A 15,773-nucleotide genomic window follows, 5' to 3' on the forward strand; every position below is an offset into this window, starting at 1 on the left:
GTCATGGCTGCCAGTTTTTAGGAACACAGCAATGATCAAATCTCAGTTCTCCTGATATTAGGAATATTAGTCATTTTGCTTTTCCTTTTTAAAGATTATTCCGCATTTGGTAAAAGAGTAATAGCTTTCTTGCAATTTCAAAAGAAATATGAAGGAAATAGCCATTAATGCCAATACTAACTTCTCCAGTGCTAGTCACCTAGACCACATGCTGACTTAGAACCAAATAATTTAAATCAATTCATTAAGAGGATGATATAATCTACGATGCATAATTTAGTTACTAATTTTATCCCATTAAGTTAAGCGAGAAGCAAGGGTGGTATGACAAAGCCCTACTTATGGAAATGAAAGCCACTAGCCCAAATTAGCCTCACTGGCTCACTGTCAGTCAAACCTATGATTGTTCTGGGGAAGCTGTTGTATTTCCATACCAAGATTGTAATTTTCTTCATTCATGTTAAAAAGGATACATGAATGTGTAACATAATAAGTATAGTTACTACTATGTTTGAAAGGACCCAAGTAGCTATATCCTATAAATAATAAAAAATACATTTTCTTTTGATAACTGACTGTAGATGTGAGGACTCTGTATAATTCAACCAAATGGTTGTAAGCTGTACAGTCCTGTGCAAATATCATAAAAAAATTTAATAATCCTTTTTTGCTATAAGGCTTTGACCCTACAATTTTCACAGCAACATAACTACCATCCAGCCTGTACCATATTTTGCAAGCCTTCAGTCCAAGAATTCAAATGGTCAATCCACATAGTGTCCAGCGGCAGCAACCATAAGCAGTATGCCTGGTCAGTCATCTAAGGGCATACAGACTTCTGCGGATTCATCCCATCTAGATGGGTCATTCTGTTCTTCTACATCATCACCTAGCTCTTCGTCAGCTTCTCCCACTTCATTTTCCTCATACTCTTCATCCCTAGGGAAATCTGTGTCCTGCACTTGGTCTACTCCCTCTTGCCCTCCCGGCTGAGATTTATCTGCACAGTCTACACAAACTCCATAGCGTCGTGATCCATGTCTTATTCCAACACTGGCTGCCAGCATGAAGATCTTCTTACACACCATACATTTGTATTTTTTATCCTTTTTGTGCACCTTAAATAAAAACAGAAAACAAAAAAAACATTAAATAAACTTGGCAAATTTGCTGCATTTGCTTGAAATGCCACCAAAGCTGACTTGTTGTTTTTTTGGAGGTTTTATTTTTCAGAAGACCCAAACATCAAAAGTTTGCCAGAAACACTTTCGTTTGCCAGGTGAAACATGAACACTGGTAGGGGGTCGAAAGGCAGCATTATAAAGTGGCCTTAGCTACTATTCACAGCTTAAGCTGTTGGTAAATAAATGATCAGAAACATTTAAGATCAATTTCACTTCAACTTTACAGGGCTTTGAGTGACTAAAGTGTATGAATATGTGATGCAATAATGTAGAGAGACTAGAACAAGTTCTCATTTAGAAGGTAGGCTTCTAAAATTTTAATGGCCAGATATTTAAAACAAGCAAGAACACATCCTGTATGAACTGAAGATGTAAGCCTCTTTGGGCACTGAAGGACATGGAAAAAAAGATGCACTTTACCAGAAGCAGCAGTGTATTAGTTCAACTGGGTTCCACAGCATCCATGTAGATCAGGTGCTTCAGTGGGGCATTTTGGCACTTTTATCTGAAGCTGATTCAATCAACTATTTAAAGTGACAAAAGCCCTGCTGAAGCGCCCGATCTACACAGACATTGGGCAAGCTGGATCCAACCAACGCAGAGTTTAAAGTAAAGTGACTTTTTTTTTTTTTTTGGGGGGGGGGGGGGGGGGAGAGGAGTTAGGGTCTATAAGCAGCCTTTATATTCACAACCAAAATTTTCCCAATTTCCTAAGAAGGGATTTTTCAAGACCTGTAAAAAGGGACAGACCAGATACAAAAAAATAGATTGTTTTGTAGCCAATACATCATTGATTAAACTTTAAAGGATAAAAATTAGCTATCAGTTAAACAGCCACCAAAATATGCATTTATATAAGAAAAACTAAAATGAAAACAACTGAAGATCTTCAGCATGGGTACATATGCTTTGCTGACCCAGTATTTGGATTCCTGAATAATACTACTGACATTTATAGGAACAGCTTTCCACCTACCATCCCCCACAACATAAATTAAGGCATAAGCTAAACAAGAAAAAAAAGATACTCTGAACCAAGTCACCTTCGAAGGTTATAAAAAGGTACAACTACGTTTAATAATTCTGCTCTTATACTAAAAATAAAATATATATAATTTGGATAAAAATCCTTATGGGGGGGGGGTTCATTTCAGCATGCATGATGGATAAAAGCAACATGCAGATGGCTCAGGTTCAACTCAGGTGGAGACCAGTTATCAAAACCACTGGATATATTGCTTTTGTAAGTTAGACTCACTGTATTGCCGCACACCTAAATCCACAAACCACTCATTATTGAGATCTGCCGAGTGACAGCAACTACTAACTGAAGCCAAGTCTAAAACATTTTTTTAAAAGAAAGTACTCTACAAATTCTACATAGACTGAACTATCTTCTAAAACAATTGCATTACTGCTTCTATCGCTTTCAAAAATATTCCTACTGACCTACAAAAAAGCTTGCATCATCTACACAAAGAGCTTTGGAAAGAAATTTCAAGGATACTCCATTTTCCATTTGGGAATTTAAAAAACAAAAAAGAGAAAGAATTGTCATGCCACCAGATAAATGTATCCATTTCACAGTAAGGCACATCATTCAAAGGTTGTCGGGTATCACAAAATCATTTATATACAAGATTAAAAACAAATATCTGAGCATTAAGGAGGCATAAAGTTTACCTACCAAGGAATGTCTCTTTACATGCTCTCTTCGAGTAAACAGCTTTCCACAGATGTCACAACTAAAAGATCTCACCCCTGTATGAATGAGCAAGTGTCTCTTTAGTGTTCTTCTGTATTTGGCTACATAATTACAGTGTGGACACTTCAGTTTGTTCATGATTAGAGCCGATGTATCGCCTAGAAAGGTATTTAACAAAAGGAAAAATAATAAAAAAAAAAAGATTACTTCAATATATTACAGAAGAGCTCATACAGTACACACAGAAAGTAGGTTTTTAGACACCTATACAAAGTATCAGAATCAACTCTAGTTGGAACAGAATTAAGTTTAAATCAACACTGATAGGACAAGTAGATATACCCCTTCTGTAAAACCACTTACTAAAATTAGGAATGCCCATAAAGTCTCTACTGAAATATTTAGAATGAAAATGAACAATATGAAGACCAGTTCTTTTAAAATGGGAGCAGGGATTATCTTTATGCATTAGTTTAAAGACTGTGTGAAAGATTTCTGACTCTTTAGTCAATTGTTTAATCCAGTTTATACCACATTCCATATACATTTTCACTTATACTACTTTATTCTGGAAGTTATACTTCAAGGAACAAATTTTAATTTCAGACTCAAGTAGGTATAGCCTACCTATACCATGGAAGTATGAACTTCCAGATGTGGCAATCCATAACTTTTAGTTAAATCAGAAAGGAAGATTATTAAAGAAAGTTCCCAATGTATTTATCCAAGGGAAAAGGAAACAACATAAAGTGAAGCTAGAAAAAGGGAAGGGTAGGAAACAAGACAGTGGGTTATACTGTAAATTTCAGTCCTGCCATAGAAGGGGAGTCTATATACTTCTGAAATTTGCATTCTGTTTGTAACCCTCCACACACCCCCATGCTATTTTATATTTGGGCTTCTAAGGAGAGAAGAAGGACAGAGATAGGCATTTTAGAGGTAGTGAAAAACAAATATCATTAGAAGAGATCTGGGTTCTGTAATGTTACTCTATTACTGGCCTGATGATAACTTCTGGTAAGTCATTTCACCCTTTCCAGGCCTCAACTTCCTCACTTGTAAAAGTTAGGAACATACCCAATTTAGAGAAAAAAAAAAAAAAGGGGGGGGGGGGAGGAGGAAATAAATAAATCCGTCAATCAACCTTCATCACTAGATCTCAAAATGTGGTACGTAAGACCTGTTATTTTTACTCATCTTGGGAACACAGAATTTGATGCAAGTGCTTTATGAAGAATAGATGTGCACTAAAGACCTGTTAAAATAGAGATATAGATATATCTATGAGATATAGAGCTACAAATATCAAGGACAATAAAAAGTCCTTTTTTAGATTTGTGGGGAACCAGAGAAAAAGCAAGGGGAACATTGGACCCCTGCTAAAACCAGATGGGACAACTGACAACCGATGCCTATGAAAAAGCAAATTTTCTTAATGGGTACTTTGCGTCAGTTTTTCACCAGTCCCATGGGATGCCCCTGCCCACTGCGGGACAGGGAGGCCCGGGTGAGGGAGCTTCCTTACACCCTCCATCAAAGCTGACCTCGTAAAGGAACACCTTGACAAACTAGATACCTTCAAGTCAGCCAGCCCTGATGATTTACACCCCAGGGTACTCAAGGAGCTGGCTAGCATCATAGCTCAGCCCCTGGCATGGATCTTTGAGAACTCCTGGCGCTCTGGCGAAGTGCCCGAAGATTGGAAGAAGGCCAAGTGGTGCTTATCTTCAAAAAAGGGAGGAAAGTAGATCTGGCAAACTACAGGCCCATCAGCCTGACCTCTGTCCTGGGGAAGGTCTTGGAAAAGATTATCAAAAAGGCCATTCTTAACAGACTAGCTGATGGCAATATCCTGAGGGATACCTAGAACGGGTTGATCAAGCAGACCTACCCGCAACAAATCTCATTTCCTTTTACGACCAGGTGACCCATCACCTGGACAAGGGGTAAAAGACTAATGTCATATATCTTGACTTCAAAAAAGCCCATGATCACCTCTTGGCAAAACTGGCTAACTGCAGCCTTGACCGCACCATGATCTGCTGGCTGGGGAATTGGCGCCGCGGTAGGACCCAGAGGGTGGTGGTTGACGGAAATCAATAGTTGTGGTGTGCTGTGACCAGTGGGGTCCCTCAAGGCTCTGTCCTAGGGCCTATACTTTTTAACATCTTCATCAATGATGTAGACATTGGTTTTAGAAGTGGGCTAGCCAAGTTCGCCGACAACACCAAATTCTGGGAGTAAAGCATCCACACCTGAGGACAGGAGGGTGATCCAGGCAGATCTTGAAAGGCTCAGGAAACGGGTGGACGAGAACCTGATGGGGTTTAAATACCAAAAAATTGCAAGGTTCTGCACCTTGGGAGGAAAAACCTGCAACATCCTTATAGGCTCGGCAGTGTTATGCTGGTTAGCACTACAGATGAAAGGGACTTGGGGGTCATGACTGACCACAAGATGAACATGAGCCTTCAATGTGATGCTGCGGCTAGTAAAGCGAGCAAAATGCTGGCTTGCATCCATAGATGCTTCTTCAAGCAAATCCCGGGACATCATTCACCTGTTGTACTCTGCCTTGGTGAGGCCTTAGCTGGAGTACTGCATCCAGTTTTGGGCTCCACAATTCAAAAAGGATGTGGAGAAGCTTGAGAGAGTGTAGAGGAGAGCCATGCACATGATCAGAGGTCAGGAAAACAGACTTTGAGATGAGAGGCTGAGAGCCATGGGACTCTTCAGCCTGGAAAAGCACAGGCTCAGGGGCGATCTGGTGGCCACCTAAGTTTATCAAGGGTGTTCACCAGGATCTGGGGGAACATCTGTTCACCAGAGCACCCCAAGGGATGACCAGATCGAATGGTCACGAACTCTGCCGCAACCGATTCAGACCGGACACAAGGAAGAACTTCTTTACTGTCCGAGCCCCCAAGGTTTGGAAAAGACTGCCGCTGGAGGTGGTTCAAGCACCCACTTTGAACACCTTCATGAGTTTTGGATGTTTATCTTGCTAGGATCCTATGATCCCTGCTGACTTCCTGCCCCTGGTGCAGGACTCAATGATCCTTCAGGGTCCCTTCCAGCCCGAAGTCTGTGACATCTATGAAATATATAGAGATATACAGTAAAAGCTCTGTTATCCAGCATCCCCTGAGAATGGGGGATGCGGTTAATCAAATATTCCAGTTAATCAAATGTGCACCGTCTGGTGCACTCCCCGGTGTCAATGTGCCGGGGGGGGGGCAGCCTGCACAAGGCTGCTTTGCCCTGTGCTTGGGCCGAAAAAGTGGCAAAGAAAAAACTCAGCTCGCAGCAGTAAAGTGGGAAGTACTCCGGAAGCGGCACTTCCGGTTTCGCTTTTGCCGCATTGCTCAAATGCCGGTTAAGATTTTTCCGGCTAATAAAGTGCCAGTTAACACAGCTTTTACTGTGGATATAGATCTATATATAAAAATAGGCTGCTGCTTCCCAGATTTTTTCAGAAGAGCTATCCCCAAACTCCACGTCTATGCAGCAAAGAGAACCTTTCTTCAAAAAAGGAAGAATATCTGATTTAGTTCCAAGAGATGTTTTTACCCATACTGCGAAGCAACAATGCACTGCACTAACTAGAATTATGAATCAGTACATTCAATTTTAAAACCTGAAGCCTGTTCAGCAATCTAACTTAGTTTTTTCTGTACATTTATCAACATATCCAAGCCTGGCAATAGCTTGATGTTGTTTAAGTGAGTAAAACTAACTAATCATCAGCTTGCAGTAGGAAAAGGTGACGTGGTATTGTTTAAAAAAAAAACAAACACAAAATTATGGTGTCTTCCTGCCAATGAAGGAGGGAATTTTTAAAAAATAGTTTTTCCCTAAAAATATTATAGGCAGCAGTCCTATGGTTTACACTATGCAGGTGGCCAGACTTAAGAATCATGCTGGTCCCTTCCAGTTGTTTGAATCTATTAAGGAGTTACCTATGCTGCTTGCAAACATTACCAAAAAAACCCAAACCCACCAAAAACAGCACTTTAAAGCTTGGCACATTCCCACACCAAGTCCTATGCGTGCCAAGAGAGGCAGCACCTTAGTTGGACCTGGCTAGCCTGATATCTGTATAGATCGGGTGCTTTATCGGGGCATTTATCTAGTAGCCGATTGATTCAGCTTTAGCTAAAAGCAGACACCCCAGAGCTGGGTTGAAGTAATGAACTGCTTCATTCGATGAAGTGCTGTTGTTAAAAGTCTGTAAGCAGCCTTAAAAAGTTGGTCACAAAACCAGAGGGCCCACATTGAAACAGGAAATGAGAAACAAAAATTTACCTACCATTTTCCCAAGCTTCTTTTGGCCAAGATTCCGGCAACAATCCATACTTGAAATCATTTGAAGTGCCTGGCAACAATCCATACTTGAAATCGTTTGAAGTGCCTGGCAACAATCCATACTTGAAATCGTTTGAAGTACCTGTTAGAAATATAGTGTTTATTTTAATTTTATGGATACAAAAACTACTATAGAAGAGCATTCTGTAGAAGCAGCAAATATAGCAAAAAAATTTGAGAAAACAGATTAAACTTTTCATAAGAATCACCACCCTAAAAACTAATACACAAGAGGATTACTGGGACCATCTCTTATGTTAAAGATCAGCACAACAATCAAGATGAATCCCTAATTTTATCAAATTATAAATTCTCAGATTATCCCTCTGAACAACTTTCTCCTCCCCATTTTGGGAAATGATGCAAAGATGTTTTTGTGCCATAAGAGCCCCTCCCTTAAGGTGTCACTCCCTGTTCTTCACCTTCTTCCTCCTATCTCCATATCTTTGCTTCCATTTTCCTTCTAACAGAAAATATGCTAATTCCATAGTTTTAATTTTGTATACCCAAGTGTTTTTCCACCCCCACAATTAAGAGCTGTCATTGGAACAAATAAAAACATTATTTCCTTTTAAGGAATTTTTCCATGCCTTGTTTACTCAGAGTGAGACTGTTCAGTATGGAAAGTTCAGCTGGGTTTACAAGGTTATACTGGTGAACAAGGCAAACCACCACCACCAAGTGAACAAAACCAAAAAACAAAAAAAACAAAACAAAACAAAAAAAAAAACAAAAAAACAAAAAAAACACAAACCTATTCAGCCAACCATGTTCCTTACACTGTTTGAACGAACTCAGTACTACCTCCCACCTGAATGTATAAACACCTATGAGTATAACATTCTTCAACATTGTAGTAATAAGTTATATTGATTTAAGCTTGGTTATGACTCCCCTATGCCCATCCTAGAAGGTTTACCATTTTAACTGTGCAAGCCACAAACCAACAATATATCACATTTTAACCATCTTTACACAAGCTCCTTGTCCAGTCTGCTTTGTAAATAGGTATGTCTGTAAAAAAAAAAAAAAAAAAAGGCCTTTTTTTTTTTTTTTAATTATTAAATAAAAAGTAGATTTATTTATGGTTTAAAAAAGAAGCACTGTCCACTTACTGCTTTTCAAATGTTATCCAACTGCAACCAATATTTAATATAGCCTGCCAGTTTCTATTCAGCTGGTTTCACAGTTTTTATAAATAAAAGTGGAAAAGTTATCTATTTATTTTTTTAAACATGTACACAATTCTTTCCTGTTACTTTTCTTAAAAGACCTAGCAGGTTCTATATTTCTGAATCTCCCATTTTATAAAAAGCATATAGATGTAAAATATTCCTTTAAACAATGTTCAAAGCCAAGAATAGCACTGTTAAAAACTCTCCCTGTAATTATAATTTGGGTTTATAAATCTTCTCTCCCCACCCCTCCACCCTACCCAAAAAAAAAAAAGTCACATTCTAAGAGAACAAAACTTATACTCTGCTTATTGTCTGTTCCATTTCTTCTGGTCTCCTTTTTTTTCTTTATCCTTTCATTCAATCCTGCTACTTTATACCTAAAAGTGCTGAAAAGGCTACTTGGAAGCCATATTATGATGATCTGTCAGCAACCAACTGAGTACAGCTCCCTCATCCATTGCTTCAGTTCTTAAAACAAGAATGAGGGCAGCACAATTCACAATGGGCAGATCCTGACTGCATGGGCAGCATTTTCAAGCATGTTGATATTAGTAAGCAGACAACATGCAGACTGAAATCTGATGGACTGTCACAATACCAAGTCACTTCCACCATTTCTCAACTGGTAATGGAGGCTTACATTTGGAGAGTCATATTTTGATCCCCTTTTTAGTGGGAATTTAAATCCTAAAACACACTAAAACAAAACAAACCAAGCAGGACTGCAAGCAATTCTGCACTTTTGGAAAATGCTACTGACAAATTTGTTTGCTGAGAAAGAGAGAACGTCCTGTGGGGGCACAATAAGAAACCAGAAAATTAAAAAACTATGCCATACCTCTGGCACTGCTATAGCAGCAAAGGAGTGAAGTGAAAAGAGGGAAATGAATTCTCTGACACACAGGTTTTTAAATGGGAAATAGCCAATTTACTGAAATTGAGAAAACATTTAAGAAGTTTCAGTTTCAATAAGTTTCTGAAAAAAACAAACCAAAACCACAGCTTCGATGGATTTCCATCACGCTTCCCTTCACATTGCTTGGAAGGGGCTTTAGGTCTGGATCACTCCCTTCTCATCAGCCACCCTGAAATGAAACGAGCTTGCAGATGTTAAAAAAAAGCAGTGCTTTAAATTTGGCACATTCCTGCGCTGAGCCCAGCACATGCCCAGAAGAGGCAGCGCCTTAGCTGGACCTAGCAACCCAACTTGCCCAACGTCTGTATAGACTGAGTGCTTTAGTGGGGCTTTTATCTAACAGGTGATTGAATCACCTATTACGGGTACACTGATAAAGATTTTTTTGGCTGATACCAATGGCTGATTATTAACCAGCCATATTGCCCGATACATAGCCAATATGAAGCCCAGAAGCTTGGAGAGCAGTGTCAGGCCAGTAAGCCTGTGGCAGGTAAGGGGCATGGGGTTGTAAATTGAGACCCCCATGGTGATGGAGGGAGTGCAGCTAGGGACGGGGCTGGCGCTGCCCCTCCAGGGTGGTGAATGCGCCCCCATCAGGAACGGGGCAAAGACACGGGCAGCTTGTCCAGGGGATATATGGGGGGCAACTCTCCACTGCTGCATGCACCCCAAAGGACAAGCATGAGGGACATGTGCCCCCTGGATCTGTGTGTAGGGCTAAGGCAGCTTGTCTGCTGTGGGCTCAGGGCTGCACTGGCCTCTTCCTGGTGGGGAGACCAGGCCAGGACTGCACTCAGGGCCGGCAGTGGCAGAGCTGGGAGGAGTGGCTACAGCAAGTTTTAGGATGGCTGTAACCACCCGGTAGCCCCCCATCGCCTGTCCCTTCCCCACCTGCCCCGAGCACAACCCTGGCCCAGCTCCTGCCAGGAAGAAGCCAGCACAGCCCCTGACCCCAAGCTTGCAGCCCACCCACGCCCTACACACAAGTCAGGGGGGGGCACATACCGCCTATGCTTCCCTCAGGGATATGTATAGTGGCAGGGAGTTCCCCCTTCCCTGCCCCCTCCTCCCGCAGATGAGATGCCAATGGTTCCAACCCCACTCCCATCACTGCCCTGGCTGGGAAGTACCTGCCCCTGGCCTACTCCCTCCCTCACCGCGGGGACCTTGATCTGCTACACACACCCTCCCTCCCTCGCCGGCTGCATTACTGGTTGCGTGCATGCACATGGCATTTATCAATGTCATTAATCGGCTACACCAGCCAAAAAATCCAATTGCCAAGAACATAAATTTTCTTTTTATTGGTGCCAATCCGATATGGACTGATATCAGTGCACCTCTATCAGCTATTAGATAAAAGTGCCACAAAGCCCCACTGAAGTGCCCGATCTATACAGATGCTGCAGAGTTGGGTCGAAGCAACACACTACTTCTTCCAATGAAGCACATTTTTTTAAACATCTCCAAGCAGCTAAAGATCTCAGCTTCTGCAGTCATGCTGCAGAGCCAGGAGCTTCAAAATTTCTGGATCCAATTTCATTGCGAAGTTCTCAGGACTGAAAATTTAGATTTTTTTTTTTTGGCTAAAATTCTCTCTTGTATGTTACTTTTTACTATTTCTACAGAAATTTCCATTATTCATTCAAAAAATAAATTTTATTGTATATGCTTAGAATTTTGTTGGGGGGGGGGGGGGGGGGGGGGGGGGAAGGGGTGTCTTGTGGTCAGGGGGGAAGGATAGGGCATGACTGCTTTCGACTTGCTCCAGAAATCAAAATCCAAAACCAAATATTCTGGTAGTTTCATTTACCCTGGCAAGTAGAAAAGAAGTAGAAACTGCTATGGCGCACACTGTTAGCTGGCTGCAACCAAAGCCCGGTGGGATCATGAAACTGACTTCAAACAAATTTAGTAAGTCACAAAACTTGGGAGAGCTTAGTGGACGAGAATATATTCCCCTCCACTGCCATGTAGGTTTTTCTCAAAAAAGTTCAGGGAGATCAGGGGAGAACAAGGGATAATTCTAATTTTTCAGCTTTCCAGTCAGGGTTCTACCTCTCTCTTTGGGTGGGTGGGGGAAGGAGGCAAGGGTGAAGAGGTGAAGGGAAAAGAAAGAAAAGGAGGTAGAAACAGCAGCAGGGCAACAACTTTGCTTTTTTCCCCCCCTACCCTGTTACAAGATGTAAGGGACTGAGAGAAATAAATACTGTAATAAATTGCTCTTTGAAACAGCAGATCATTTTTTCCCTTTTACATAAAAAGGAGGGAGTTGGTGCTTAAAGATGGACATAATGATATCAGAGGCATCTCAAAAAGCACATGTAACTGAATATATACACATACCCCCCGCACCCCAACCTACTAATTTCCTTGAAGGGTAAAGTAGAATTCCCTTACACAGACAAACTAAATGAAGAGGGCAACCCACAAATCCAGGATCAGAGGTGCATCAATACATTGGTCCGATATCGGATCGGTACTGATATAAAGAAAATTGTCTATCTGATATCAGCCCAATGGGGCTGATAATTTGGCCAATAAATGCCCATGCTGCATGCAGCTGCGGCTCAGCAGAGAGTAGAGCCGGCAGTGTGGAGAGCTGCTTCCAGCTGGTAAGTTAGAAGGGCGGGGGGCAGATCAACGCTCCCCATGGTGAGGGAGAGGGGCGCGGAACGGAGGAGCAGCTTGTGGAACAGGGGCAGCTCCCGCTGTTGCTTACGCTCTGGGAGGGCGGGGGGCGCATGTGCTCACTGGATCTACGAGGGGGGCTGCAGCTGTGGGGTGGAGCTGGAGCAAGTGCTGCATGGGGAGGAGTGAGCTCTGGCAGTGCTGGGAGTAGGCTTCAGCCACCCCAAATTTTGCCGCAGTTCCACTACCAGCCCCGCACTGCTGCAGCTTTTCCCAGTGCTTTGGTGGAGATGAGGCGTTCAGCTGGGGCTACGCTGGATGGCAGTGCAGAGCTGGGAGCACAGCTGTGGTGAAGTTTAGGGTGGATGCAGCCTCTTCCCAGCGCCAAAGGAGCCTGCTCCTCTGACACAGCGCTGGCTCCAGCTCTACCCCGCAGATGCATCCCGCCACGCACCATGCAGATCCAGCAGCACATGCCCCCGCCCCCTCCGGGGTGCAGGCAGCAGTGGGAGCTGCCCCCCCATGAGGCATGCCTGTGCCCTGCCTGGGCAGCGCCTGCCCCAGCCCCTCCCTCACTGCAGGGGGGCATTTATCTGTCCCCCCGCACCTCTTCCCTCCCCTTCTACCATACCAGACTTATCACCTGATGGCAGCTGTATCAGATCAGTATCAGCTATGCCTCCTTAAATATCAGCTATCTGTATGGATCCCCAAAAATCTCTATTGGTGCACCCCTAAGGATTAGTGTTTTCAAAGTAAAGACCAGTGTTACCTGGTATCACTAAACTGTGGAAACTACAAGTCTCCAAGGAGGCCTTTTTTAAAAAGTTCCCTTGAGCAAAAAGAATGCTGAAGAAAAGAAAGCCCTTAAAGAAAAACAAACAAACAAACAAAAAAACAAAACAAAACCAAACCACATGCACACACAAAACCAGGCCCCTGTCACGTTATACTTAAGATGCGATTACCTGGTTAATCATATCTTAAGCAGTTACCTTGCCACATGTTAACAGCATGGTAAAACAAGGAATAAGCCACAGAGTTTATGGCACATAATACTTTGTAATATAATACTTCGTGTAATACTTTGTGCCTGGTTCCCATCATACCATTAACTGAATGTGTGGCCAGGTTAGGCTCCCAATCACAGGTCTGTGCCATGCGCTGCTGCAGAAGGGAAGCTGTAGGCTGCGTTGTGTGGATACATTGGCTGACAGGGCTCCCAGCCACAGAAGCTTGCTACTTGCCAGTGTAGGGGGAGCCTGGATCTATCTGATGCTTGATCCCACAATCATGCCTTCTGCCATACGCATCTGGATCCCGTCAGATCTACGTTAGAGCCCACCATGCCTTTATTTGTACATCTGCTAGGGGCCACAGAAATGGTTTAAAGCAGGTGTCAGCAACGTTTTTGGGCAGTGCCAAAAAACACCCGCAACCTTGACTTGTAAGATGTTGATGTACCAGGGGTGGACGACAGGGGAGCAATGGAGGCCCTGATCCTTGTTGTGGCAGTGCAACACCAGCCCTTTCCCCACTGTCTGCCCTAAGGCATGCACACACCCACTGCCAGAAACAGGCCAGGCTGGGGCTCCACGGACACTGGTGCAGATGCCTGCAGCCTCTTGGAAGTGGACAGGGCTGCACTGCCACAGCAAGGATTGAGCCCTCATGGCTCCCCTGCTGTCCACCCAGAGGTACACAAATGCCAAGCAAAATGCCTTTGCGTGCCATGCTCTGGCATGTTTGCCAGTGATTGGCTTCTCCTGGTTTAGAGGAATTACAACCACAGACACTTAGGGGGACAGAGACAGATTACAGCCAAAAATATTTTAGCAATACGAGGCTAAAAAGTTATCTGCAGTGCTGACAAACCAAGCTTTGAAAGATTTTTTTTTTTTGGTGCTAAAAAGTGTAACGACTTTGCAAACAAGCACAAACAAAAGATTTGACTATAAATGTGCACCAAATTAACTGCGTTTCAGTCAGCCAGCCCTTTTCACCAGCTCTAAGAGTTGAGAGCTTAGTACAAGGTTCCACAGAAAGCCAAAAATGGACTTATGAGCTTAATCCAATACAGATAAATACCTTTCTACCACAAGCTTAAAGGGAGACTTGCCTCAACATGAAGCATAAAAAGAACACTAACATTAGCATATGAAGGCAAAGAGTACTACAAACTTCCTAATCTCTAATTTAGATCTAAACTGTTGATAGCCGCGGCCAATATTTAGTCACTCCAAAAGAAAGTCACTGCTGCAGGAAAAAAACTACATCTCATGCATTATGCACAGCTCAGAGGAACTTTCAATAACTAAAGCAGTGGTTTTCAAATCTGTGGTCTGCAGACCCCTGGGGGTCCACAGACTATGTTTAAAGGGTCCACAAAAGATAACTATGATAAATCAGAAGTATGCGAATACCCACACTTGCATCAAATGGGGTCTGCAAATTAAAAAACGGTTGAAAAACACCAATCTAAAGGGTCATCTATGCACAAAGGAACTACATGAATTTAACACAATTATCACTTTTACTAGGTCCCAATTGAGACACTTCTTATAGGGAAAAAACCCCCTACTTTTTGCAGTTTGGTTTAATCAAACTTATAAGTGGATTAAACTAAAATTAAAAAGGCACTTAAGAGTGTGAAATACTGTTCCAGGCTATTTCCCTGTCTAGACAAGCTTTTTTTGAGGTCTAGTTATATAAAACTTTTCACAATGGGAAATGCAAAAACAGGTTGTCTACTTCCACCATCTTAACCTAAAACCCAACATGTTAGCAATCAAGATGCCTGAAGCTAGTCAGTAAAAACCACACTGAAGGATTTCCATGAACCTTCAGACAAGAAACCAAGACATTCTAATAAAGTTCCTTCTCAGCAAACATGTCAATTTTCACTCTCCCATAACCAGGTAGACATCCTTAGCTGGGAAGGCTTTCTGGTTCTCTAAATCAGACAGCCAGGTTTTCAGCTGGATGCTTGACCACCAAAACCCTAAACTGATAATGTACTATTAATCTTTGTCAATAAAAACCTCTACAGCAATAAGAATCCCAAACCATAATATTCCACAGACGTTGCTAGGAGAATATCACTTTTTCAATTGTGCTGTAAGACATTTTTAAGAGGTCGCGCTTGATTCAAATCAAGATTAAGTAAGTAGAGAGTAAAGAGGGGAGGATGAGGGCAACATGAAATCAGACTAAGACGTTACGCGTAGCTTATCTTGACAATGAAACCGGCAACATCACCTAGCACAGGCACTGCCTTGCAAAAGTTCAATACCTTCTATTATTATTGGTATTAGAGTCTAGAACACACCACGGTGTTCCACTGCCTTCCAGTGTCCCATTAAATATAATTAAACACACAACAGACATTTGTCCCCTAGTTCTCTCTCAAGTGGCAAGAGCGTTTTGCAATGGACATTTTCATTTTTGATTTTATTTTTTTTTTTGTAACACACCCTTCTTTATGTCTTTAACCTTATCTATCTAACAAACATATATTTTGCACTTAAGAATGGAAGACAACTACCTTTGTAAGCCTTATTTCTAGGGGTGCACCGATAGAAGATTGGGGGGGGGTGTCGCGGGGGGGTCAATACCAATAGCTGCTATTTAAAGGAAGCATATTGGCTGATACCGATCCAATATCCGATACAGCTGCCTCCAAGTGGTAAGTCTGTCCTGGTGAAAGGGAAAGCAGGAGGGAAGGGGCATAGGGGCGGGGGGCAAACCACCCCTCCCCAGTGAGGGAGGGGGTAGGGGCAGAAGCTGCCCAG

At 42.4% G+C, this 15,773-nt stretch overlaps 1 protein-coding gene across 1 annotated transcript in view; it reads right to left on the reverse strand.

Moving 5' to 3' along the window:
* Nucleotides 1-203: 203 nt before the first annotated feature.
* The window catches only part of ZBTB10 (zinc finger and BTB domain containing 10), a 38,406-nt gene continuing 22,836 nt past the window's right edge, over nucleotides 204-15,773 (reverse strand). The window contains exons 3-5 of the mRNA XM_025216573.1: nucleotides 7,199-7,336; nucleotides 2,872-3,047; nucleotides 204-1,118 (exon numbers count right to left, since the gene is read on the reverse strand). Of these exons, the coding sequence (XP_025072358.1) occupies nucleotides 813-1,118; nucleotides 2,872-3,047; nucleotides 7,199-7,336 (620 nt within the window). The 3' untranslated portion in view covers nucleotides 204-812. The remainder of the gene's footprint in view (nucleotides 1,119-2,871; nucleotides 3,048-7,198; nucleotides 7,337-15,773) is intronic.

The sequence above is a fragment of the Alligator sinensis genome, unplaced genomic scaffold (genome assembly GCF_000455745.1).
Source record: "Alligator sinensis unplaced genomic scaffold, ASM45574v1 scaffold910_1, whole genome shotgun sequence".
Taxonomy (NCBI): domain Eukaryota; kingdom Metazoa; phylum Chordata; order Crocodylia; family Alligatoridae; genus Alligator; species Alligator sinensis.